Genomic DNA, 25,875 nt, shown 5'->3' with positions numbered 1-25,875 from the left:
CCCTAATTCCAAGAGCAAAGTTAAGGATGATTTTGATTTTAAAATCCCGTCTAAAATTTACGATAAACCCCCTCTTTAATATAAAAAAAAAGCTAATTACGCACTCAAAATGTTATGAGAGTAGCTAAATGGGTTTTGACTCAGTTTTGAAGGTAAAAAATACCTCTTTTTAATAATAAAAAAAAGTAAACTATTCACTAAAAATGTTATGAGTGTAGTCTATGGGGTTTTGAATTTAAACTCCCCTCCAGTGGAGTTTGAAGCTAAAAAGTACCTCTTCAATTTAAATAAAAGAAAATTACTCACTCTAAAATCTATGAGCGTAGTCAGAGGGATTTTGAATTTAAACCCCCCGCCATCTTCAGTGTAAGAAAAAAACTAAATTACGCACTCAAAATGCTATGAGCGTTGCCGAAAGAGGTTTTGAGTTTAAACCCCCATTCAGAGGGGTTTGGTGCTAAAAATACATCTTCAATATAAAAAAAAAACAAATTACACACTAAAATTATTTGAGCGTAGCCAAGCCAATCTGGGGTTTTGAGTTTCTTCTACAGATGGCTTTTTTTTAAGTTTAAAACCCCTCCAGATGGTTTTGAGTCTAAGATCCCCCTACAGAGCATTTGAGGTGGAAAACCCCCAACAGAAGATTTTGACGATAAAACTTCTCTTTTCGATATAAAATCTAAAGCAAACTACAGTTACTTAATTCCAAGAGCGTATTCAAGAGAGGTTACTTATTTTTACCAGTGGTAGGGCTCCATTAATAAACTGCAGTGAATAGTCATCTACCGGAATCGAAAAACACTAAATGTAGCTCAACAAAGATGGCTAATACAGATTTCAGGAGTCAGTTATAGAGATCGGATCTAAATCATGGAAATCCTATGCCGAACTGGGAGTCGACCCCTTAGTAAGATTGTGAGAAAAAGACTCATGAGGTTTGCGGGACATATTCTCCGACAAAATGAATTACGCATAAGAAGAGTTGCAATGATATCCTAGAACAACTTGACGCCACTCATTCATGGAGGTCCTCATGGTAGGTGGGAAGAGGCTTCAGACATTACCAGTGACAGATTTTTATGGAAACTGCTTGACGTCAAATGCTCCGAACGGCGTGGGAGGGTCAGTAAGAATAGCACATTAGGTTTTCGAAATAAAACTTTTTAATAGCATTAAAATGGACTGTAGATACCTCAGAATATGCATTTTGTTGGCTTTCAATACCAGAAATAGTGCTTGGCGGCGGGGCTTCGCCCCGCGCTGGGGAGCTCCTGGCACTCCCCCAGAACCCCTTGTTAGTAATGGCGGGGAGTCCACAATTTTATGGAAACAGCTTGATGGCAAATGCGCAGAACGACGAGGGAGGGTCTAAGTCAGTAAGAATAACACATTAGGTTTTTGAAATAAAACTTTTTAATAGCAGGAAAATGCACTGTAGATACCTCAGAATATGCATTTTGTTGGTTTTCAATATCAGAAATAGTGCTTGGCGGCGGGGCTTTGCCCCGCGCTGGTGGAGCTCCTAGCGCTCCCCCAGACCCCTTTGCTAGTAATGTCGGGGAATCTACAATTTTTTCACTAACTCATGGAAGAACCTATTCTAGGGCACAATAAACGTCTTCCGAAAGAATGAAGGGTCAGAATGTAATAAAGATTATGTACACACACACACATAAATACATATAATTTTTTTTCCACGGGGGTGGGGTGGGGGTCGGGGGGGGGGGGAATTCACCCCCCAAAACCCCCCCCCGAAAAAAAATCCTGGCTACGCCCATGGGGCAGATGATGTTGAGGTCATCTGCTTCTGCGACCTACGGTTAACAAGGGTGTCATGTGGCCAGCACAATGACAAACCGCCTTTACTTTTCCCAAACTGTCAGGTACCCATTAGAGCTGGGTGGACTCAGAGGCATCCTAAGATCCCTAAATAAAAAATTCCAATCCACTAGAATTCGAACCCGGGACTCCTAGTTCGGAAGCCAAGCGCTTCGCAGCTCAGCCACCTGAGAAATTCTCTATAATTTACTTTTCTGTCAATCTAAGTAGAGGGGGTCAAGTCAATGTGGATTTGACTCCTTCTTTTATTGAAAGAGATAAATAAAACACATTTCTGAGTTAAAATAATGTAACATCATAACATGCTATGTCATGATATTATGTTATAAGGCTAAAACCAATGACAGGTAAATTGACAGGTTAATCAACTTCAGATACAATAAAATAAATGTAATAGAATGTAGTAATAATATAAAATAGTATTCTGAACAAAATCTAACTCACTACAAAAAACACGTCTTTTCAATCTGGAGTTCTGGAGTTGTCTGTCCTACCTAAGACCGCTGACGACAATGCCGCTTATCTTGCATCATTCACAACCAATCCCTTACATTTCCCACCATCACCATAGAAACACACTCCACAACACCCAGCTCACTATCTAATTGGTGTCTTGGTAGGGCATGAAAGGGATTTGAATTGAGACCTGTTACGAATGTTTTAAGATCATTTTGATGTTGTCACTCAAAACACGGTTTCCAAATTATGTATGCATATATAGTAAGTCTTTAAGTCAGTTTAAAACTGCAAGCACTCGTTTAGTATGAAAGTTGAATCGCTAAAACGACATTTGATATTTTCCATCTCAAGACATTCACGATATAATGGCCAATTCCAATGACTATGATGAACTACTAAAGGCCTGGGTTGGATGGAGGGATGAGACTGGGAAGAAGATGAAGTCTCTTTACAGTCAATTTGTCGACCTGTACAATGAAGCGGTGCGTCCAGGTAGGTTCCTTCGAATAATTAAATTAGATAAATCGAATAAGAACAATCGTATAAGTTTGTATTATATTATCGAACTAGATTTGTCAAGTCAAACTAATACTGTCAATTACACAAACCAACTGTACTGGTCTTAACCCCTGCTACTAGATTGTCTCCCTATTACAATGGTTGAAAGACTACCAGATTATTCTCGATGAGAAGGCGTGACGTCATAATCTGCTTTCCCTTTCTCATTCCTAATAGTGAATGACGTCACATTCTCGTGGCCTTTCATGTAAACAAGTTTCAAGGCTAGATTATCAGTACCTAGTAAAGAAAAGTAAAGTTCCCCTTTCAGGCCTTGAGGTCTATAGGGCAGATGATGTAAAGGTCATCTGTTTCTGTGGCCTACGGTTAACAAGGGTGCCATGTGGCCAGCACAACGACCAACCGCCTTTACTTTTCCCTAACTAATGTCAGGTACCCATTAGAGCTGGGTGGACTCAGAGGCGCCCGAAGATCCCGAAATTAAAAATCCCAGTCTTCACCAGGATTCGCTTTACCGCTCAGCCACCGCGCCTCTTATCAGTACCTAGTACCTACTCTTTAATGTGACAATAATATGATTTCTGTGCTGTTGGAACACAAAAACTCTTGTAAAAGTGCAAAATTTCTTTCAGGGTACATTTCCTGTATTTTCGTAATGCTTGACTTAGTCCTGTGCTGCTTCACTCTTGACGGACCTTTTCTAGGTTTTCTTGGGTCTGCCCGCTTTCCTCTTCCAATCAAGTGCCTGCCTGCTGGTTTTCGCTGGGTGTGTTCTATCCAGCTCCACTTTCGCTTGTTGATATCTTGGGCTATGCTTACTTTTCCCTATTTCTCCCTATTCAGATCTCCAATTCACATAAATAGAGGGCCTACATTCAGTAATTATAAGTTTAAATAATCAATATTATCTAATATTAACATTAACCAGTTGTTAGTATAACACAAGAATAAAAAAATTAACTCTTTTTGCCCTATTAACCTATTAACCTATTGTCACTACGCAGCTTACAAAGATGCTGGGGAGTACTGGAAATCTTGGTACGAGACGCCTACATTCGAAGAAGATCTGCTGGAGCTTCTGGCTCAGATCCGCCCACTGTACGAACATCTACACGCCTATGTCCGAAGACAACTGAAGAAGATTTATCCACAAGACAAGTTCCCCTCTACAGGACACATACCAGCACATCTTCTGGGTAATGAATCACTCAAAGTTTCAATTCAAACAGAAATTTTGAAATCTTAATCGTTCCGATCTTTAACTCTTTCTCTCCGTAATTATTTACCATATTCTAGTCACACTAGTGGAATCAACGTTGGTATCGCTAGTTAGGAGAGAAAGAGTTAATAAAAAACGAAATTCCATTGTGTGGCTGAAACCGTTTGCTACCTAACACGAGCGCTAGAGTTTAAATCCCTTTAGAAACTAGGATTTTTTCAGATTTAATTCGAGCTGAATTGTGTTAACCAAATGCTTAAAGGGTTGGATCAGAAATAAATATATTAAGCCCGCTGAAGTAACACGAAGACCCGCGAAACAATTTTAAACAGCTTAATTAATTTTTTATGAAGTTTATTTTAATCAAATTAGGAAAATTAAACTAAAACTCCAGATCTACAATACATTAATTTATTACAAGTCTGAATTTAAATATATTTTAAAACTCTGTGTGTGTATGTATGATTGAGAGAAAGAGAGACAGAGATAGGGAGAGAGAGAGAGAGAAGAATTGCAGAGTCGAAGAAAACTTGTGATGTCTATGTTTACTTTCTATCCCCAAACCAAATCATCAAAAACTAGAAGTGTCACCAGCTCGTCATCCAATGGATTCATTTCTTTCATTGTAGGTGAAATGTGGGCGTCCGAGTGGACAACCCTTATAGACCGTATCAAACCTTACAACGCCTCCTCCCTAGACGTTACGGACACGATGAAAGAACAGGTAACTCGGTGCAAGACGTCATGAATATGTATACATATATAGGTTTCAATTTGTGCCTCTCTTTCTGTCACTCTACTTCTCGATGTCTCTCTCTCTCTCTCTCTTTGTTCCTCTCTCTCTCTTTTTCACTTTGTCTCTCTTTTACCTGTCTTGTTTTCAGCCTGTTAAAATCTCACCATTCCTATATCCCCTTTGTATTTCTTTCTTACTGTCTTTGTATTTCTTTCTTAAATTCTCTTTTTGTTTCTGTATCACTCGGTCTCGTGCTTTGCTTCTCTCTTTCTCTTCTTGTAAGCACACACAAAAAAGATTGCATCTTCTCTCAATAACCAGTCAGTCGATTAATCAACTGAAAAAACAAGCCTCACCCTTAATTAGCAATATAACCAGATAGCTCTCTGCTTTGCGATAGGCAAGATAGCTCCTGCTTTGCTATTGGCAAGATAGCTCCTGCTTTGCTATTGGCAATGAGCACAATTACATTTCCTTTGCAACTCAAAGATGCCTAAGAAGTAGATGATATGTGCATCATATTAAGAAAAGAGAATGACAATGAACTGGCAAAGTTAGTGTCAGTAGTGTTCTTATATAATGTCTTGATTTTTGCGTACTTCTTTGTTTTCCAAGGGCTACAATGTCACGTCCATGTTTCGAACTGCTGAGAGCTTCTTCAAATCTTTAGGCTGGAGAGACATGGTTCCAGCTTTCTGGACCAAGTCTATGATGGAGAGGCCCAAGGATAATTTGACAGAAGTTGAGTGCCACGCCTCCGCTTGGGAATTTTCCAATAAATCTGAATATGCGTAAGTCTTCCTGTAACATTCAAATACAGTAAGAATAAGATAGTGATATAAAAATAATAGCCATAAAAAGGAGTCGTCACTTTGTCAACAGTCTACATGCAACAGTCTACATTTGCCACGCTGCAATTGTGTCCAATGGAACGGGTAAATATCAGGTGCAGTTTGGGATTAGCAGCTTCCTCAGGGCCTGTCCAAATGAGCACTGTGTACTGCAAACTGTCCAAGTGCCCATGGTTTGCCGGCTCTTAATTTTCCGTTGACCGCCAAAGTATTTTTTGGATAGTTTAGATATAGCCGCAAGGCTGATGAAGTTTGGAAGTTTTTATTTCTCCTAAATGTGTAGCCAATCAAGCGTGACGAGTACCTCAGCTCCCTTTAATTTCAAGATGAAGAACTTCCAACAATCAGAAGCTGGTGGTGTAGAGCTATGCTCGTGTGATAGAATGTTTTAGGGTTAGTTTCTGTCAGACTTTGGGTGAAATGAGCACATCAATTTGGATTCATATGTTTATTTGTAAGTCTATAAGCTTTTCTTTCTCTTCTCTCTCTCTCTCTCTCTCTTTCTCTGTGTGTGTGTGTTATGTTTATATTCTGATAATGATAATAATGATAATAAAAATAATTTTAATAATAATAATTCTGATAATCATAATAATAATAATAATAATAATAATCAGTGGAAACTGTTAAAGGGACTACGATGAATTTTGTTTCTCTTTAGCCAAACTCGACCCTGGCAGCGCCAGAGAATGACTACTCGTTCATTTCTAACATAATAATCATAATTTAAGAAAAACTGAGATAGAAAAACAAAGAAAATATGGGAACCTAGGCTTGGAGATTAAGCGTCTATGGAACCGAGGGGATAATAACAACTGACCTCACAGACACCTTCAAGGCCCTTAACATTCCTAGGAACATCTTCGTTGCCTGTCAGAGGGCGGTACTGCTGCAGACCTGCCACATCACCAGAAAATTCCTCAGTGGAAACTGTTAAAGGGACTACGATGAATTTTGTTTCTCTTTAGCGAAACTCGACCCTGGCAGCGCCAGAGAATGACTACTCGTTCATTTCTAACATAATAATAATAATGATACTAGTTTCTGTTTCTCTCTGACCAATGCAACTAATGAACTACCTTTACTTTATACGGGTGTAGTGAGAACTAGGGAAGCCTATCACATGTCGATGGTTGGATGGACGAAAGAGTCCTGACATGTTGAGAAGAACTGAGATGTTTGGAACACAGTGTGAGACATAAGTTCTTTGTAGAGTTCATTCTCATGGGATCTTTTTTTTCTTCTGATATCATGTTCCTGGGATTTTGTTTCAGGGATTATGATTTAGGGATTATTCTCCTGGAATTATTCTTCTGGGATTATTCTTCTGGGGTTTCCGTAAAAAGGTGGTATGGGTGAAAAATATTTGAGAATCGGGTCCGCATTTGTTGTCGTATTTCTTCATGCCATTTTAATGCAGAAATAAATGTGTCTTTGCTGAACCATGGAATATTAAAGTATCTGTATGTATGCTCGGACGAATCAGTTGTAGACCACATGTGAAGTAAAAGCTTTATAAATAGTATGGTACAGAATCAGGTTAAAGGTGTGTCTGGAGTATCTAATGTGATATTTTATAGTATTGAAATTAGGTATTGACATTAAGAAATCATAATGTTAAGTTTGATAATATATCGATAACTATACGCATGCTCTAGATCTATATCCTTATAAGAAATATAGGCCTTGTGTTGCCTTATAATCGCTTTGTGTGTAGAATGAAGCCTACTAGTAGTACTGTCTACGGATGTAGGATTAAGCCTACTAGTAGTACTGTCTACGGATGTAGGATTAAGCCTACTAGTAGTACTGTCTACGGATGTAGGATGAAGCCTACTAGTATTACTGTCTACGGATGTAGGATGAAGCCTACTAGTAGTAATGCCTACGAATGTAGGATTAAGCCTACTAGTAGTACTGTCTACGAATGTAGGATTAAGCCTACTAGTAGTACTGTCTACGGATGTAGGATTAAACCTACTAGTAGTACTGTCTACGGATGTAGGATGAAGCCTACAAGTAGTACTGTCTAGGATGTAGGATGAAGCCTACTAGCAGTACTGTCTACGGATGTAAGATGAAGCCTACTAGTAGTACTGTCTACGAATGTAGGATGAAGCCTACTAGTAGTACTGTCGACGTATGTAAGATGAAGCCTACTAGTAGTACTGTCTACGGATGTAAGATGAAGCCTATTAGTAGTACTGTCTACGGATGTAGGATGAAGCCTACTAGTAGAACTGTCGACGGATGTAGGATGAAGCCTACTAGCAGTACTGTCTACGGATGTGGGCTTTTACATCATATCGGAAAATGTGTTAATAGATTTTTTAGAGTAGAATCTGTAAAAGTTTTTTTAAGGAGTCACTTTTATAAAAGGATATTTTAAAACCTTTAACAATTTAATAGTTGTCATAGTGACATCCATGCGGCCCTTTCGTTGTCCCTACCAGCCCATTTTGGCACCAGTCCAATTGGGCTTTGCCTGAATGCCCATATAGCCAGTCCGCCCCTGGATATTGAGATAATATAATTTATGTGAAATATTATATAATCTCAGTAACTAATAAAGTAATGTAGTTCAATATATCCCGTACCTTAAGGAATAAAAATTCAATTGACATATGGCTGATTCCCGGGGAGGGCGTCTAATATAAAGAATCTGGATTTGGTCACTCCCTCTCGAGCTGTCTTGTCTATAGATCTATTTACTATGTGACCTATGTTTCTGTTCAGGATCAAGATGTGCACATCCATAACACAAGAAGCTTTAATGATCATTCACCACGAGATGGGGCACGTACAGTACTTTATGCATTATGAGGACCAGCCAGTTGTTTACAGAGAGGGTGCTAACAATGGTCAGTTTCCTCAAGATGTTTTTACCGTCTCTCTCACACATGTTCTCTTTAATTCTCCCTCATTCACTTTCTCTTTCTCCATCCTTTTCTTTTCTCTTATTCACGTTCTCTCTCTCTCTCTTTCTCTCTCTCTCTCTGTAACTTTCTATGTCACATACAAACACTCTTTCTCTCTCACTGGATATGTGTGAAATTGCGTTAACTCTTAAGTAAGATATATTGGACTAGACATCATAAATGGATCACTTTTCTTTTACCTCAGCAAATATTAATGATAAGTTTTATTTGTACAGCTAATATTAATGATAGGTTTTATTTGTACAGCTAATATTAATGATAGGTTTTATTTGTAATTTAATTCTAACATCTGCGCTTCCATTGGTTGTCTTCCTTATTTCTGAGTGGCCATTAGAATTGAGATCAGGTCTCTTGAAACGCCAGGCCGATTAATGCTTCTTCCTCTGATCTGCATGAAAGACCGTCTCATCTGGACTTGTTACAAGATGATTCTAATTCTTTCCAAGGGCTCATATTCTATGACACTCAGGCTAGATACGAAGCCGAAGACCGAGCACCCCTGAAGAACCTTTTCTGTGTTACAGGTGCTTTAAGTGTTTGCGCCACGAAAACGGCCTCCTGAGCAACACTGTGTGGATAATGAGAGTATATCCCCGCCTGTGTAATGAAGTCGGTTCGATCATTGAACCATCTATATCTCATATTTTTCTTTCATTGTTTCTTATAATCCTTTTTTTTTTTTATTTCACAGGTTTCCACGAAGCTATTGGAGACGTGATGGCCTTGTCTGTACAGACTCCAGAACATCTGAAGAAGATTGGTCTTCTGAAAGAGATACCTGGAGACAGCGGTACAACGTTCGATTAGATTTAGTTATAGACATAATATTTATTTTATTATAGCAGTTGTTTACAATCCATTTGGGTTGTATGTACATAATAACGCTAATTACAGCTAGAGATGGAGATTGAAGGTCATGGAACACACAATTGAGACCTAAAGAAGAGCCTTTGCCGAAGTGACCAGAGGCGTAGCGAGAGAGGGGCGTCAGAGCACTATGCCTCGGGCACCACTTTCCGGGAGCGCCACTCGCCAAAAAAAAACTATTGTAGATATTTTAGTTAGGTTATTTTTTTTATTATATTAATATTAAATAATTTTTATTTATAAGCCTATATTTCTATGGGATGTTCATGGAAAATGGGTGAGGGGGTGCCAATAAAGTTTCTTGCCCCGGGCGTACGTTTTGCTCTCTACGCCTCTGCCAAAGTCAGGCGCAGACGACGAAAAGAAAATTAATAGAAAATTGTTTTGTCTGCATCAGAATAGCAAAATGTCAAGGTCGTAAATAGATTGGCGTGGTCACGTGAGGTTGTTTGTAAACATTTTTACTTGCTACAGATGTTCCTACAGATTTGAAGAAAATTACATCTTAACGCAAACCTCCCGCGAGACGACTAAGGGAGATAGCGGGCAGGGTTCGAATCCGGGACCAATGAGAACGGCAGCCTAGAGAGCATATCACACGTCCAGTTCGCCATAAGGCTTTTAGTTACAGAGAAAATATTTAGTTGCATGTTATTAAAAGTAATTGTCCAATTTAGATGCTATTTTGAAGGTTTTGGGTTTGAATCCCGAATTAGATTTTGATTTTTAGTCATATCTGTTGGCCTCAATAGACAAGGTCCCAGCGCTCAGTCTTGATCATATGACACGACTTCTGTTGGTCAGGAAAGAATAGATGTAGACAGACTTAAAGTTAAAGGAGTATCCTACTGGCTGTGTTACTTAAACAATTCTTTTGAAGTGATTAGTAACAATATATCAATGTAGTGACTTTCTGTGATTAAATGAAGAATATGTAGATCAAATTTTGCTGTCAATGACCCGAATTTAATTATCATTATGGTTCATAGCATCCTGAGCTTCAAATCATATTTTTGCTTTAAAAACCTTGAAGTTCAAGCCAAAGAATAAATTAATATCCTGTATTTCAAATAAAAATTTTAGCTTTTTACCAGCCCTGGACTGTCTTCTTGTTGTCTGGATGGTTGTCTCGATGGTCCCGGGTTCACACCCTGCCCGCTGCCATTTCCCGTCCACCTGCGCGGGAGGTTTGGAAACTATTACAACTGTCTCTATTTTACAATTTGTTTTATATTATATTTTTTTGCGATGTTTTATCATTTATTAAATTTCAATTATTACAAATGTAAACTAATCAAACTTCAAACATAGCATTGGATAAATTTCTGTCATTTGAGTAAGACTTTCATCCATTGAATACAAATAAAGAATGTTTTTAAAAAGTCTATATCAGAATTATTCTTCAATCCCGTTCAACTCAACTATTTTACAGAGACAGACATCAACTTTTTGATGAACATGGCCTTTCAAAAAGTGGCATTTATTCCGTTTGGTTATCTCATTGACCAGTGGCGTTGGTCAGTGTTCAGAGGGGACACCAAGCCTGACAACTATACAAAAGATTGGTGGGATCTCAGGTAATGGTTACTTTTTGCTTGTCCGGAGAGATACAGACACCAGCCTTACACAAGTTGAATACTTTCCTACAAGAATGTTTTTATTTCACTGACAAAAGAAAGCTCATAATACAGTATAAAATCACTAATTAGCCCCAATGTGTTATACCAGTTATGTTGGCATTGACAGATAAGAGTACACATTTGTACAAATACTCCTTCTTCCCTAGTGCTATTAGAGCATGGAATGGGTTGCCTGAACCAGCCAGGAAAACCAGTGACTTGGCAGAATTTAAGTCATTGGTTAAAACGTATGACTAAATGCATGACACGTAGGACGTAATCACCTTCTTTTTTAAAGTAATGTCTGTATAGAATCTATAGAAGCTACATATAGATATATTGGTACAAGACAATTGACATTAAAATGACATTAAACATTTATACTTCCGTATTTGATGGAAGCGTGTGTCTGTCTCTTTGACACCTGCAGGAATTTCGTTGTTTGAAAGAGGTTTTTCTCTGTCCGCATAATTGTAAAGTGTACATTTGTTTCGCAAAAATTATTCTTTTTACAACAATGGGGGGAACTTTCAAATGAGTTTAAATATTCTTATCTTACGAAAGGTAGGCATTATTAAAAATGGAGCCTGGAATAAATTTGTCAATTTTGACCATAATCTTACTTTGTGCTCATTTCTTTCCATAGGTGTAGACATCAAGGAGTGTCACCGCCTGTGTCCAGAACGTCCGATGACTTTGACCCTGGAGCCAAATTCCACGTCGCTAATAACGTACCTTATATAAGGTCAATAATCTTTCACTTTGCTTCTTTTTTTTATAGCACTGTTTCTAATGTCGTTATATATTTTCTACTGTTTCTATTGTACATAGATGACATAACCTTTGTATTAGTTCAGGAACTAATTATACTATTTACAGATGATAGAATAATATATAGAACAATAAAAACAACAGGTGGCATAAATATATATATATATATATATATATATATATATATATATATATATATATATATATATATATATATATATATATATATATATATGTGTGTGTGTGTGTGTGTGTGTGTGTGTGTGTGTGTGTGTGTGTGTGTGTGTGTGTGTGTGTGTGTGTGTGTGTGTGTGTGTGTGTGTGTGTGTGTGTGTGTGTGTGTGTGTGTGTGTGTGTGTGTGTGTGTGTGTGTGTGTGTGTGTGTGTGTGTGTGTGTGTGTGTGTGTGTGTGTGTGTGTGTGTGTGTGTGTGTGTGTTTTTGTTTATATACTGCTTTAAAATGTTAATTGCTATAAAATAAGAAATACCTATGCTCACGGGTTCCCAGAGATTCCACAGAGAGATCACTGTAAGCGTTCTCTTAGCATGATTTATTACTGAGATATTTGCTTACCCAATGAAGATAACTGACATCGGAATATATATATATATATTCCTGCATTGGTGAACCACTGCGGAAACCGCTCATACACAACCCTTGCCCCTAAAAAAAAACTTTTCTTACAAGATTTTTTTGGTAAACTTAAATATACATGTATTTATTTATAAACTTTATGTATTTGCAGGTACTTCATCAGTTTTATTATCCAGTTCCAGTTTCATGAGGCAGCGTGTAGAGCCTCTGGACACACAGGTCCACTGCATAGATGTGACATTTACGAAAGCAAAGATGCTGGTAAACTGATTGGGTGAGTGGAACACTTGATGAGAGTCGTTGGCATGTGTCAAGGAGAAACTCTCAACCAAATATCAAATACATAAACAATGATAGTTTTAGTATGTGCAAGTTTATGATTTAACCATAAGAACAAGAATATTATCCCTTAGTCTGTTGGACCGTTGTGGCACCATGCAAGATTTGTGGACCGTTTTTCTCCATTCCTCTCTGTCTTTTACCTTGGATAGAACCTATTTCAATGGCAGGCCCGTCCATTCCTTTAAGTTATCTTCCCATCGCTCTCTCTGTGTGCCTCTTCTTTTTCCTGGTACTGTTCTCTGAAGGAACGTTTCTGCGAGCCCTGAAGACCTTGTGATATGTTTGCTTTTTTTTAACAGTAGTTATCGTTGGGTGTGATCGCTGAACTAATCCTGTCTCTAATCTCTTCTTTTAAGATGTGGTATTTGTACGTGATACCTAAGATCTTTCTGAAGCCTCTCATTATCATTGCTAGGATCCTCTTTTTTAGCTCTATTTTAAGTTATTGAATCATTGTATCTAAAAGTTGACATAAGATGTAAATAGACGCATTGAAAGGCAACTCAAATTTATGCCAATCTGTAATATCAATCACACCTATGAAAGTAGGTATTTCACAAATATAATAAATTCCGCCTTCAACAGCTAACGATAAAATCTTATTACTAATTCACTGTCTGCAGTTCTATTTTTTATTCGGTAATTGTGAATTAAGCTCATCTTAATGAAGACTGTTTTCCGAGATACAAAAAAATTTCTTACGTACATATTAGATCTAGATTTAGTTTTCTATATATCCCTCTGTTACACTGCTGGATAGAAGGTAGAGAGTGTGAGAGAGAGAGAGAAAGAGAGAGAGGCGGAACTGAACACAACTGCTTTCTTATTTATTCTAGGGTATCCTGAGGTTTGTAACGTTTCACATTTTATTTTTTCAAAGCTTACATCAACTCACTATGTTTGTCTGTCCGTCTGTCTGTCTGGTGAAAAGTTTGTACACGTTATTTCTCCCACACCCATCTCGGATCAAACTGAATTTTTGAGCAATTAATTCTTTTTTCTGCCAACGTAAGAATAAAAAAAAAAAAAACTAACTATCTATTTTTGTTTTACTTGACTGATACGGTGGTATAAGTTGTTAAATCAGCCCCCTTTATTGTTTGAAGAAATAATTTTGTAAATAACTATAAAACTTATTTTCATAAACAGCTCCTGGCACACTGGTTACCGTAGAGGCCTTAGGAGTCTAATTGGAATTCAGGTCGCTTTTTATATAAATACATTTAAAAAGCGATCACCCATATACCCCCTTCTTTCTCCCCCTACCCCTTTCCAATTGGTGCTGACAATTGATAGAACCATAGCGCATTGAAAAGCTAAAAGCTTAAAATTGCGTTTAACAAAAACAATTAGGAAAACTATTTCTAATCGCACACATTAATTATTGTTAGTGTAGAATGGTCTAGATCTATTCAAAATAATTGATACAACTGCACTTAATATAAGCTTTGTTTTTTTATAAAGTATTTTTTTTATATCTTGCTTGTTTAGATTGCTATAAATCCGTATTCTCATACTTGGCTACCACCCACAATACTGTGAAATATAATGGTTACACGTTTTTATTTATTACATAGGGACATGTTGAAACTTGGACGGTCCAAACCCTGGCCTGACGCCATGGAGAAAATTACTGGACAACGGAAGATGGACGCAGGCCCACTCTTGGAGTACTTTAAACCCCTCCTTCAGTTCTTGATTAAAGAAAATGGCAACGACTACGGATGGGACCCCAAGTGCCCTGAGTTCGCTCCTGAAGTTGACAGCGGCTACAAGAATCCTCTAGAAACATGCAGCAAAGAGAGTGTGGATCACGTGAAGTCTGATGTAGCAGAAGCGGAGAAATTTCTTCTAGACTACAATGATAAAGCACAAGTCTTAAAAACTGCTGCATCTGAAGCGGAGTTTAATTACGAATCAAATTTAACTGAACATAACAAGAATGCTTCTGTAAGTAACATAATTAAATGAACTAGAATGCGATTCTTTTTCAGTGTATATTCGGCAAATAGCATCTATAACATTTAGCATTCAAGGATCAAAACTATAAATACCATTTTCTACCAGTCACTGGACTATATAAATTAAGTGAGTGAATAGCAGATTTGGTTTTTGATTTTTTTTAGCGGAAGAGTAGCAGGCTAATTGCAATGTAGATACCTTGGAATATGCATTTTTAAAGCTTAAATTAACTGAAATAATGCTTGGATCCGGGGCGGTGGGGGAGCTCACAGCGCTTCCCCAGACTCCCTAGCTGTCCCTTGGCGGTGAGCACTAATCCACTAATTAAAGGAAGAGAGTATTCTAGGGAAGAAAAAAACGTTTGAAAGAATGTAATGAAGATAAATTACATACACACACACTCAAATATATATATATATATTGTGGAGGGGGGGGGGTAAATAAAAATCCCCCCACCGAAAATATCCTGGTTACGCCCATGATATGACATGCCATTTGTGGGCCGATTTTGATACCCAGTCCGCCCCTGCCAGCGGCATATAGCTAGATATTATTATTATTCTTGATTCTTTATGTTCCTTAAAGTACAAGCTAACGTCAACCAGTAAAGACACTGCATTATTGTCATCAGTAGGAGGACAGAGGACATCACAATATGATACCTACAACTAGATTTATTCAAGTTATAGTTTTCCTAGGTACCCCTTGAGCCAAGTAAAAAAAAAGAACCTGAACAGCAGGGAAAAAAAGTAAAAATCTGTTGTGCACTTGAAGCAAGATAAAGATGGTGTATTTTAAAGAGCCCTTTTTGTTTCCAAGTTATAAGCTTGACAAAAAAGCACTAACACAATAACACCAATTTAATAATTTTATATGCAATTCTTTCCACTTAGTTGATCGCACAACTTACGAAAGCAGCCTTTGACCTGGAGTATCAACAGGAGTCCTGGAAGTTTAACGTGACCGGCATGCCGGAACACATCAGGCGACAGTTTAAGTTTGTCAGAGACATTGGAGCCTCGGCCCAGCCCGACAAGGAGAAACTACAGAAGGTCAGAGATAAGTATGATGCATTTTTAAGAGGTGCAGGTTTGTTAATAAACTTTGCTGAAATGTTAAGGTGTCGAGTAGGCCTACACATTACTTGTTCAAACTCGTGGAGAGGTTTGGGGGTTTAGATTAACATACATTTTTAGATTGTTTTATGGTTCTCAGCTATTGGACTAATGAGGAAGTTTGGGATTCAGCCTTTTAGAGTCCCATTGAGGATAACGTTAAAATATGGATACTGGGATCACTTTGAAATATAAGATTATAAGATAAGGTTAAAATGACACGTTTAAGATACTTTGACAAATCTAGACGGCCTAAATGAATCGTAATTTGATTACAAAGTATTTTGTTTTACTATTTACACACACACACACACATTTACATATACAAAAATTATAGAAGTGAACGATATAAAAATGTTCTTACATTGAAAGTATATTTCTACAACTAAAATTAAGGGTTGCCTGCCATTGCCTGGTCGTATGTTATGCGCTTTGGACTGTCGACACGTTAAAAACGATTCCGAACTCTGTTTGCTGCCATCCTATACTGTCCAGAAGGTTTGGGCGTAATCGGTCGCCATTTCGTAAATAATTTTCGAAACTTAAAAGACAACAAAAAAGGAATGCGCGCATTAACTACTAAAGCCCCTAATGGTAGAGGGAGACAGTAAAGACTTAAAGTTGATATTTCATTTTGAGTTCATCAAAGACTAGATGGTTATGTTTTCAAAGTTCCCAATGTCACACTTCACTCTTTTATCAGACCTTAGTTGAAGAGATTGTACTTTAAAACCATTATGAATTGCGTTGACATGTTTTTTGCAGCATCAAGGGTGGCTGCCTGGTCGGAATGTCTGCTTGGTCGTGTGGTATGAGCTTCGTAATCTTTTCCCGATGGTCCCGAGTTCAAACCCTTCCCTCTTCATAGCCGTCCAGCACGAGGTCTGGGTTAGGATGTAATCATTTTTATTTCGAAGGAAATCTCAGAAACTTATTTAAAAAAAGGTGTTCAAGTATCACTTGCATGTTGCAGGACAGTCAATAGGTTACCAAATGTTAAAGCAAAACAACAACAGATCGAGGGTTTCTTACAGTCATTCAAATAGAAGTGTAATATCAGTGTTAAATCAACAACAATATCTACCCCCCCCCTCCCGAACACGAGTAGATTTTTATTTATAACATACATCTATAATCCTAAAGGCAGCAAGGAAAACCTTTAACCAGATACCCCTCCCCCCCCCACACACACACAAATGAGATAGGACCATAGCGCTCTAAGCATGCTATAAGCATGAAAGTAGCCCTATATAAAAGCTATAATTATTTTATTATTATATTTGATGTACTTGCATGGGATTATCAGTTGTTAAAATGTTGTTTTTTCATGGCAAAGTTGAAAGGAGCAAGGCTTGAAATGCAATCTGTATATGGTAAAGGAGAAGTTTGTATAAAAGGCAACTGCATGACTTTAGAGCCAGGTAAGTCATTGGATGTATTTATAGATATGTAACAGAATGTGAATTAGGTCTATACTGGATACATGTAGTTCTCAACGATTCTTAAGCTATCTCTATATTACATGTAGGACTAAATGCACACATGGCATGAATATGAGTAGACTGTTGCAATAGAGTTTCTACATGAATTAAGTCTCATTACATTTACGCCGTATTCAATTATATTTTGACACTGCTTTGTGTTTAGGGTTAACTCAGCTGATGGCTACCTCCAACGACTATGACGAGCTGCTCGAGGCCTGGGTCGGCTGGAGAGATGCCACAGGCCGAAAGATAAAGAGCAAGTACACAGAATATGTCCAACTTTATAATGAGGCGGTGCAGAAACTATGTAAGATGTGTCCTTCATTGATAGAAATTGAAAATGATCTGCTGATCAATGAAATATGTAACTCAACTGACGCGAAAGAGTTGGTTTTTAATTAGTAAGAGGGAGGAGGGGGCAGGCCTGATAATAAAATTGTTTTATGTTTAAATGAATAATTATTTTTTTTTAATTTATGCTTTTTTATCTGAGATTATTGACTAGACAACATTATTTCATTTCTGTCAAAAGGAATTGACTACATTTGAAGAATTCACTAGAAACATATTTTTAACGTAGCATATTTAATATCCAAACTTTAACTTCAATAGTCCTGTATCATATGTCATATTTCAATGTCATCGTCAGTACTTTACTTATAATATATATATATTGAATTTATCTAAAGTAAGAATCTATTTATGTGATCAGGTTTCAAAGACACAGGAGAGTACTGGAGATCGTGGTACGACACTCCAACATTTGAAGAAGACATAGCCAACCTTTACGCCCAGATACGCCCACTCTACGAGCAACTACACGCTTACGTCAGACGTAAGCTTCAACAGAAATACAGCCAAGTTAAATTCCCATCTACAGGACATATACCAGCACATATACTCGGTAATAAAATGTTTAGTACATGTTAAGTTTCTTGTTTCTTTTAAAATGAATCGTAATCAAGTGTGAACTTAATCTAGTGTGACCTTAATCTAGTGTGAACGTAATCTCGTGTGAACTTAATCTAGTGTGAACGTAATCTCGTGTGACCTTAACCAAGTGTGACCTTAATCTCGTGTGAACGTAATCTCGTGTGAACGTAATCTCGTGTGAACGTAATCTAGTGTGAACGTAATGTGGTGTGAACGTAATCTCGTGTGAACTTAATCTCGTGTGAACGTAATCTCGTGTGAACTTAATCTAGTGTGAACGTAATCTGGTGTGAACTTAATCTCGTGTGAACGTAATCTCGTGTGAACTTAATCTCGTGTGAACGTAATCTCGTGTGAACGTAATCTCGTGTGAACTTAATCTAGTGTGAACGTAATCTCGTGTGAACGTAATCTCGTGTGAACTTAATCTAGTGTGAACGTAATCTCGTGTGAACTTAATCTCGTGTGAACGTAATCTCGTGTGAACGTAATCTCGTGTGAACGTAATCTCGCGTGAACGTAATCTCGTGTGGATGTAGCTCTTAGGGTACTTCTTGACAAACAAAAACTTAATAAAATATTTTTCTGTGCAAGCTGGTCAACGGAATCATTTGTTGTACTTGAAAATGAATAGATTTATTAAGGAGTACTTGTGGATGACGCGCAGTGGCTGAGTGGTAAAGCGTTTGGCTTCCTTATCGGAGCGTCCCGAGTTCGAATCCTGTTGAAGACTGGGATTTTTTATTTCGGGATCTATAGGGCGCCTGAGTCCACCCATCTCTAATGAGTTGGGGAAAAGTAACAGCGATTGGTCATTGTGATGGCCATATGACACCCTTGTTAAACATGGGCCAAAGAAACAGATGACCTTTACATCATCTGCCTCATAGATCACAAGGTCTGAAAGGGGGAACGTGACTTGTTTACATGTTAAAAGAAGAGATTGACAAAAAAGTTTTCAACTGAATACATCTGTACTAAAAACCTAGAAAATGTATACAGAAAGTATGATGTTTACAATCCAGCTGTGGAATAAGTTAGCGCCAAAGTTGGGAAAATATCTGATTACAATGAGGAGCAATAGCTTAGTCATTTACAGAGAATGTTTTTTGAACAAGTGAAATGTATTAGGTAAGGCCAACATTGATCAGGGTAACAGGGTATTTTGTAACCTTTCAATTTATTTAAATCAGGTAAGATTTTTTTTTAGTTTCTAAAAACTCTTTTTAAGCTTAAAGCTGGACCTACCATCTCGATCCAAAATCACAATCTCTCCACCATGACATTAGCCACAGCAGCATATAAGAGTCCATATATATCCAACCCTTTCAGAAATATATTGTTTTATCATTGTTTAATAATTTATTTGTTTTTTTTTAAGATCATTAACTTCTGAAAATACACATGAAAATGTGTTAATATCTTTAATGTTAGAATGTAACCAGCCTTCATATTTTTTTGACAATGAGCGTTCTCATGGACTAACGATCAATGTCCACAGGCAATATGTGGGCTCAGGAGTGGACTAACCTGATCAAAGATGTAGCGCCTTTCAAAGATAAACCGACGGTAGATGTTACTGATGAACTTAAAAAACAAGTAGGTGCCTGGAGTTACTGTGAACAAAAAATTATAGAAATTTGTTTACTGTCACCTTTAAATTTCTTTGTTGGTTTTAAATTGAAATGTTTTTGTTGGGAATACAGCACACGGACCTCAAATATGTTCTTTTCAACTATGTTCATTTCATCTATGTTCTTTTCAAATATGTTCTTTTCCTTTTTAACTATGTTCTTTTTAACTATTTTTTAAAGTTCATTATTAAGTGAGAAAGTACCAGATTTTTTTTTCTTACATGGGTGTGGAAAAAAGTATGGAGCACTTTACTTTAAGGCTTAGTCACTAAACAGAGGTGAAGATTGTCTCCACATTTGCATTTAAATAACTCAAAGACGACGTTGCATGATATTTGTGACTTGTTTTGATACTGCAAATGATGGCGTCACGTCTGTTGCATTCAACTCTTCATAAATGGTCTTTAAAGTGAGCTATGGGCATAGAAGCATTATTTACTATTCGACAGCTGCGCTGGGTTGGACACTTATCCGGCATGGGAGACTACCGCAAGCCAAAGGCGATCTTCTTTGGCGAGTTTAACTCTTTCTCTCCTAACTGACGATACCAACGTTGATTCCACCAGAATGTGGTAAATAATTACGGAGAAAAAGAGTTAAATGAGGACGGTGTAACAGAGATTAATCCGTAAGCCCGATATAGATCAACTCAAGCGCCGTTTCGCCCTTACTAGCCTAGAGGAAAGTAGCTGGCAGCAGATGGCCTCTAAAAGAGAAAGTTGGCTGCGGGACAAACATTTATATGGCTCCTTCTTTCTCCGAAGACAATGGACGCGCCCAGGTGAGTCACTGGCTTTGGTTTCGTCTTGAGACGAGGCAGAATCGGTTGTGACTGATCAAGCCAATTCTGGAGCGGCAGTTCTTGCATGTATATGCATCTGTCCTAGGGCTAGCTGACAGGGCAGCTTTCTTCTTCTTTCTCTTGGTTGATGCAGCAAGTACAGCCTGTCTCCATGCTGTCCGGTCTGGGGCTATCTCCTCCCACATACTGTGTTCGACGCCCGTGGTTCTCATGTCTCGCAGACATCTCTGTAGGTTAGTCTTTGGTTAGAGAGTTGGTATTGTACTTCCGGGGCGCCGCTCAGAAGGCGACCTGATTACATTGCGATATAATATCTGCATTTGTTTTCTATTATTCCTTTCATATTGTGTTATTGTGTTCCAGGAAATAAAAGTGTTTCTAGTTGTATGGACTGTTTTATTAGTGTGCATGTTAAAAACCAGTGTTTCAGTGGATAGCATAAATAATATGATCATCTATGAATCTATGTACACACCCGCCATCTTGGAAACAAATGGCCGATACATAACAAACCGCCATGCGCCCATCAACACAGAGACAAAGCGAAACAAACGAGGCCGTAGAGGAGGAGTTCAAGTCAAAAGCAGGAAAAGAGGACAAAGGGTCTATCAGCTTCATATTGTCTTGGGCAATGTTAGATCACTAAATAACAAAATGTACGAACTTGATTGTTGCTGCAGACATTTCTACCGTGAAAGCTCGCAATCTGTCTCACTGAAACATGGCTAAATGAAATTATTCCCGACGCATCATTAGACTTGGATGCGTTTCTTTTGTACAGATCGGACAGAACAACAGATAGTGGCAAAACAAGAGGAGGAGGACTGGCCATTTATGTCAATAAACAGTATTGTTGTGTCAATAATATTTCAATCAAAACTAAAGTGTGCACGACCGATATTGAACTACTATGTAACAATCTCAGGCTATACTACCTGCCGAGAGAGTTTACACAATTTTAAGTCATACTTGTGCATATACCACCCACAGCCAACGCAGAGAAAGCAACAAAACATATACCAGACATTGTACATATTTTTGAATCAAATTATTCTGATGCTGCCCGACTAGTTATGGGAGATTTCAATCATCTTTCGTTAGCTCAACACTCGCCAACATATACTCAATATGTTAATTGTCCCACACGGCACGATAAAACCTTGGACATGTGTTATAGCAACATAAAAATGGCCTACACATCTCGATCGTTATTTCCCCTTGGAGAGTCGGACCACACAATGATCCATCTTACACCCACGTACAAACCAGTTTTAAAAACAACAAAACCCGAAGTACAGTCCATCCAGTCATGGTCTGACGACGCTGTATTACAGCAACAAAGTTGTCTGGAGCAAATAGATTGGGGCATGTTTGTAAACAACTGCCCAGATAGATGAACTTACCACAACTGTTAATTCGTACATCCAGTTCTGTGAAAACATGATTGTACCAAAGAAGAAAATTAAAACATTCAGTAATAATAGACCCTGGATTACCAACATTAAAAATTAACATTCTGTCGTCATCGAGAAGTACATAGAAGTCTATTTATAAAGCGCTGGTTATGTGTATGTGTTTTTCGTGCGTGAATGTCGTTCGTATGTGCATCTATATTGTTATTGTATAGTAGTTACGCTAAGGTTGTCAATTGTAGTCAAACCGAATTACCATTTGATTGGATCAATAAAAGTTATCTTATCTTATCTTTGGCGTCTTTTGGTTCTGACTCCCTCTGCAAGCTCAGCATATAGGAAGTCTTTAGGTATTCTTCCAACTGACATTCCAACTGACATTCGAGCCGGCGTAGTCTTCTCTGTGTAAGAAGAGCATAGATGCTGTGCATTTGAGACTCAAAGAAAAGCCCTTATTGAAGACAGGTGCAGAAGACGGAAAGAAAACTTAAATAGACAGCCAGCGGACAACGGCTTTGTCTGCACTAGATGCGGGAAAATATGCAGGTCTCAACTGGGTCTACATAGTCATGTGAATCACTGCACGCTTCCTTAATTTTCAGAATTGAAGACATTGCCATTATGCGCCTTGTAATTCCGGGTTCGGACACTTTCCACAGTCATAAGATACCATCGCAGGCCTTTTGGGCTAAATGTAACAATCTGCCATTCTGAAGGAACATCCGAAACAAGTACAACAAAATAAAAACAAGACAAGATGTTGTGGTAAAAACAGGGGCGTTAAGTACCATTCTTTTGACATTATAAAAAACTATTTCTGTGCAGATAGAGTGAACAACTAGACATACTTTTATTGCAATAGAGTGAAAAACTATACATGTTTTTATTGCAACTGACCATATATAGACATTAATATTAAATATTCAATATGTACGTTGATGCCCGGTCGTTGGTTTGCAGCTCCAAACTGCTAGTACAACCAATCCAATGTAGGCGTATTGAACTCTTAATGTAGATCTTTTGAATGAAATATTAACAGCTTCGTTTACAACAAAACTGAATAGAACTTTTAATAATAAATAATCACAGATTCATCTTGAAAGTAGATGTATATGTATCATGGGCGTAGCCAGGATTTTTTTTCGGGGGGGGTTTGGGGGGGGATTTTTTTCTCCCCCCCCCCCCGCGCGAAATTTTTTTTTATATGTGTGTGTGTGTGTGTACATAATCTTTATTGCATTCTGACTCTTCATTCTTTCGGAAGACGTTTATTGTGCCCTAGAATAGGTTCTTCCATGAGTTAGTGGAAAAATTGTAGTTTCCCCGCGAATACTAGCAAGGGGGTAGCGCTCCCCCAGCGCGGGGCGAAGCCCCGCCGCCAAGCACTATTTCTGATATTGAAAGCCAACAAAATGCATATTCTGAGGTATCTACAGTGCATTTTCCTGCTATTAAAAAGTTTTATTTCAAAAACCTAATGTGCTATTCTTACTGACTTAGACCCTCCTGCGCCGTTCGGAGCATTTGACGTCAAGCTGTTTCCATAAAAATCTGTCACTGGTAATGTCTGAAGCCTCTTCCCACCTGCCATGAGGACCTCAATGAATGAGTGGCGTCAAGTTGTACTAGGATATCATTGCAACATTGCGTAATTCATTTTGTCGGAGAACTTGTCCCGCAAACCTCATGCGTCGCTCTCTCACAATCTTACTAAAGGGTCGACTCCCAGTTCGGCATAGGATTTCCTTGATTTAAACCCGATCTCTATAACGGACTTCTAAAATCTGTCTTAGCCATCTTTGTTAAGCCATTGTACATTTAGTATTATTCAATTTCGGCAGATGACCTTTCATTGAAGTTTATTAAGGGAGCCCTGCCACTGGTTAAAATTGTGTAACCACTCTTGAATACGCTCTTGGAATTAAGTGACTGTAGTTTGCTTTAGATTTTATATCGAAAAGAGAAGTTTTATCGTTAAAATCATCTGTTGGGGGTTTTCCACCTCAAAATGCTCTGTAGGGGGATCTTAAACTCAAAACTATATGGAGGGGTTTTAGACTTAAACAAACGCCATCTGTAGAAGAGGGGTTTAAACTCAAAACCCCCCTTTTTTTATATTGAAGAGGTATTTTTAGCATTAAACCCCTCTGAATGGGGGTTTAAACTCAAAACCCCTTTTGGCAACGCTCATAGCATTTTGAGTGCGTAATTTGCTTTTTTTCTTACATTGAAGATTTATTTTTTAGCCTCAAACCCCCCTGTCGGGGGGTTTAAACTCAAAACCCCTTTGGCTGCGTTCATAGATTTTAGTGTGAGTAAATTGCTTTTATTTATATTGAAGAGGTACTTTTTAGCTTCAAACTCCACTGGAGGGGAGTTTAATCTCAAAACCCCTTTGACTACATACAAAACATTTTGAGTGTATAATTTGCTTTGTTTTTATTATTAAAGAGGTATTTTTTACCTTCAAACCCCGCTGAAGTGGTGTTTAAACTAAAAACTAAGTCAAAACCCATTTAGCTACTCTCATAACATTTTCAGTGCGTAATTAACTTTTTTTTTATTGAAGAGGGGGTTTATCGTAAATTTTGGAGGGGGTTTTAAAATCAAAATCTCCCTCAACTGTGCTCTTGGAATTAGGGGATTTTCGTTTGCATTTTTGTTTTGTTTTGTTTTATAGAAGAGGGGGGGGGTTAACTGCAAAAACCCCAAGTAGGGGGTTTAAAACTCAAAACCCCTAGTAGGGGGTTTTAAACTCAAAACCCCTGGTAGGGGTTTTTAAACTCGAACCCCCCTGGTAGGGGGTTTTAAACTCAAAACCCCCTAGTAAGGGGTTTTAAACTCAAAACCCCATTGGTTGTGCTGGGGCAATTGATGGTTTAGTATTAAAATCTCACCTAAAATAAACAAAATCAAAGCAAAAAATCATTCACTAAATTCCGATCCCCCCCCCCAAGGGGGGGATTTCATTTCGGGGGGGGGTTTGAACCCCAAACCCCCCCCCCCTGGCTACGCCCATGATATGTAGATGTAGATGTATATGTATATGTAGATGTAGATGTAGATGTAGATGTAGATGTATATGAAGATGTATATGTAGATGTATATGTAGATGTATATGAAGATGTATATGTAGATGTATATGTATATGAAGATGTATATGAAGATGTATATGTAGATGTATATGTAGATGTATATGAAGATGTATATGTAGATGTATATGTAGATGTATATGAAGATGTATATGTAGATGTATATGAAGATGTATATGAAGATGTATATGTAGATGTATATGTAGATGTATATGAAGATGTATATGTAGATGTATATGTAGATGTATATGAAGATGTATATGAAGATGTATATGTAGATGTATATGTAGATGTATATGAAGATGTATATGAAGATGTATATGAAGATGTATATGTAGATGTATATGTAGATGTATATGTAGATGTATATGAAGATGTATATGAAGATGTATATGAAGATGTATATGAAGATGTATATGTAGATGTATATGTAGATGTATATGTAGATGTAGATGTAGATGTATATGTATATGTATATGTAGATGTATATGTAGATGTATATGTAGATGTATATGTAGATGTAGATGTAGATGTAGATGTAGATGTAGATGTATATGTAGATGTATATGAAGATGTATATGAAGATGTATATGAAGATGTATATGAAGATGTATATGTAGATGTATATGTAGATGTATATGTAGATGTAGATGTAGATGTAGATGTAGATGTAGATGTAGAT

The 25,875-nt window shown here is 37.7% G+C and overlaps 1 protein-coding gene across 1 annotated transcript in view; it reads left to right on the top strand.

The window, feature by feature from the left end:
- The window catches only part of LOC106055619 (angiotensin-converting enzyme-like), a 69,509-nt gene that overhangs the window by 24,241 nt on the left and 19,393 nt on the right, over positions 1–25,875 (top strand). The window contains exons 5-19 of the mRNA XM_056012895.1: positions 2,653–2,793; positions 3,825–4,016; positions 4,669–4,763; positions 5,391–5,566; positions 8,363–8,487; positions 9,257–9,355; positions 10,865–11,009; positions 11,698–11,796; positions 12,569–12,691; positions 14,337–14,709; positions 15,615–15,773; positions 17,173–17,257; positions 17,484–17,627; positions 18,033–18,224; positions 19,755–19,852. Coding sequence (XP_055868870.1) covers positions 2,653–2,793; positions 3,825–4,016; positions 4,669–4,763; positions 5,391–5,566; positions 8,363–8,487; positions 9,257–9,355; positions 10,865–11,009; positions 11,698–11,796; positions 12,569–12,691; positions 14,337–14,709; positions 15,615–15,773; positions 17,173–17,257; positions 17,484–17,627; positions 18,033–18,224; positions 19,755–19,852 — 2,246 coding nt within the window. The remainder of the gene's footprint in view (positions 1–2,652; positions 2,794–3,824; positions 4,017–4,668; positions 4,764–5,390; positions 5,567–8,362; positions 8,488–9,256; positions 9,356–10,864; positions 11,010–11,697; positions 11,797–12,568; positions 12,692–14,336; positions 14,710–15,614; positions 15,774–17,172; positions 17,258–17,483; positions 17,628–18,032; positions 18,225–19,754; positions 19,853–25,875) is intronic.

This window comes from Biomphalaria glabrata, chromosome 15 (assembly GCF_947242115.1).
Source record: "Biomphalaria glabrata chromosome 15, xgBioGlab47.1, whole genome shotgun sequence".
In the NCBI taxonomy this organism is placed as follows: domain Eukaryota; kingdom Metazoa; phylum Mollusca; class Gastropoda; family Planorbidae; genus Biomphalaria; species Biomphalaria glabrata.
Note: the sequence above shows the minus strand (reverse complement) of the source record. Positions and strands in the feature narration are given on the sequence as shown.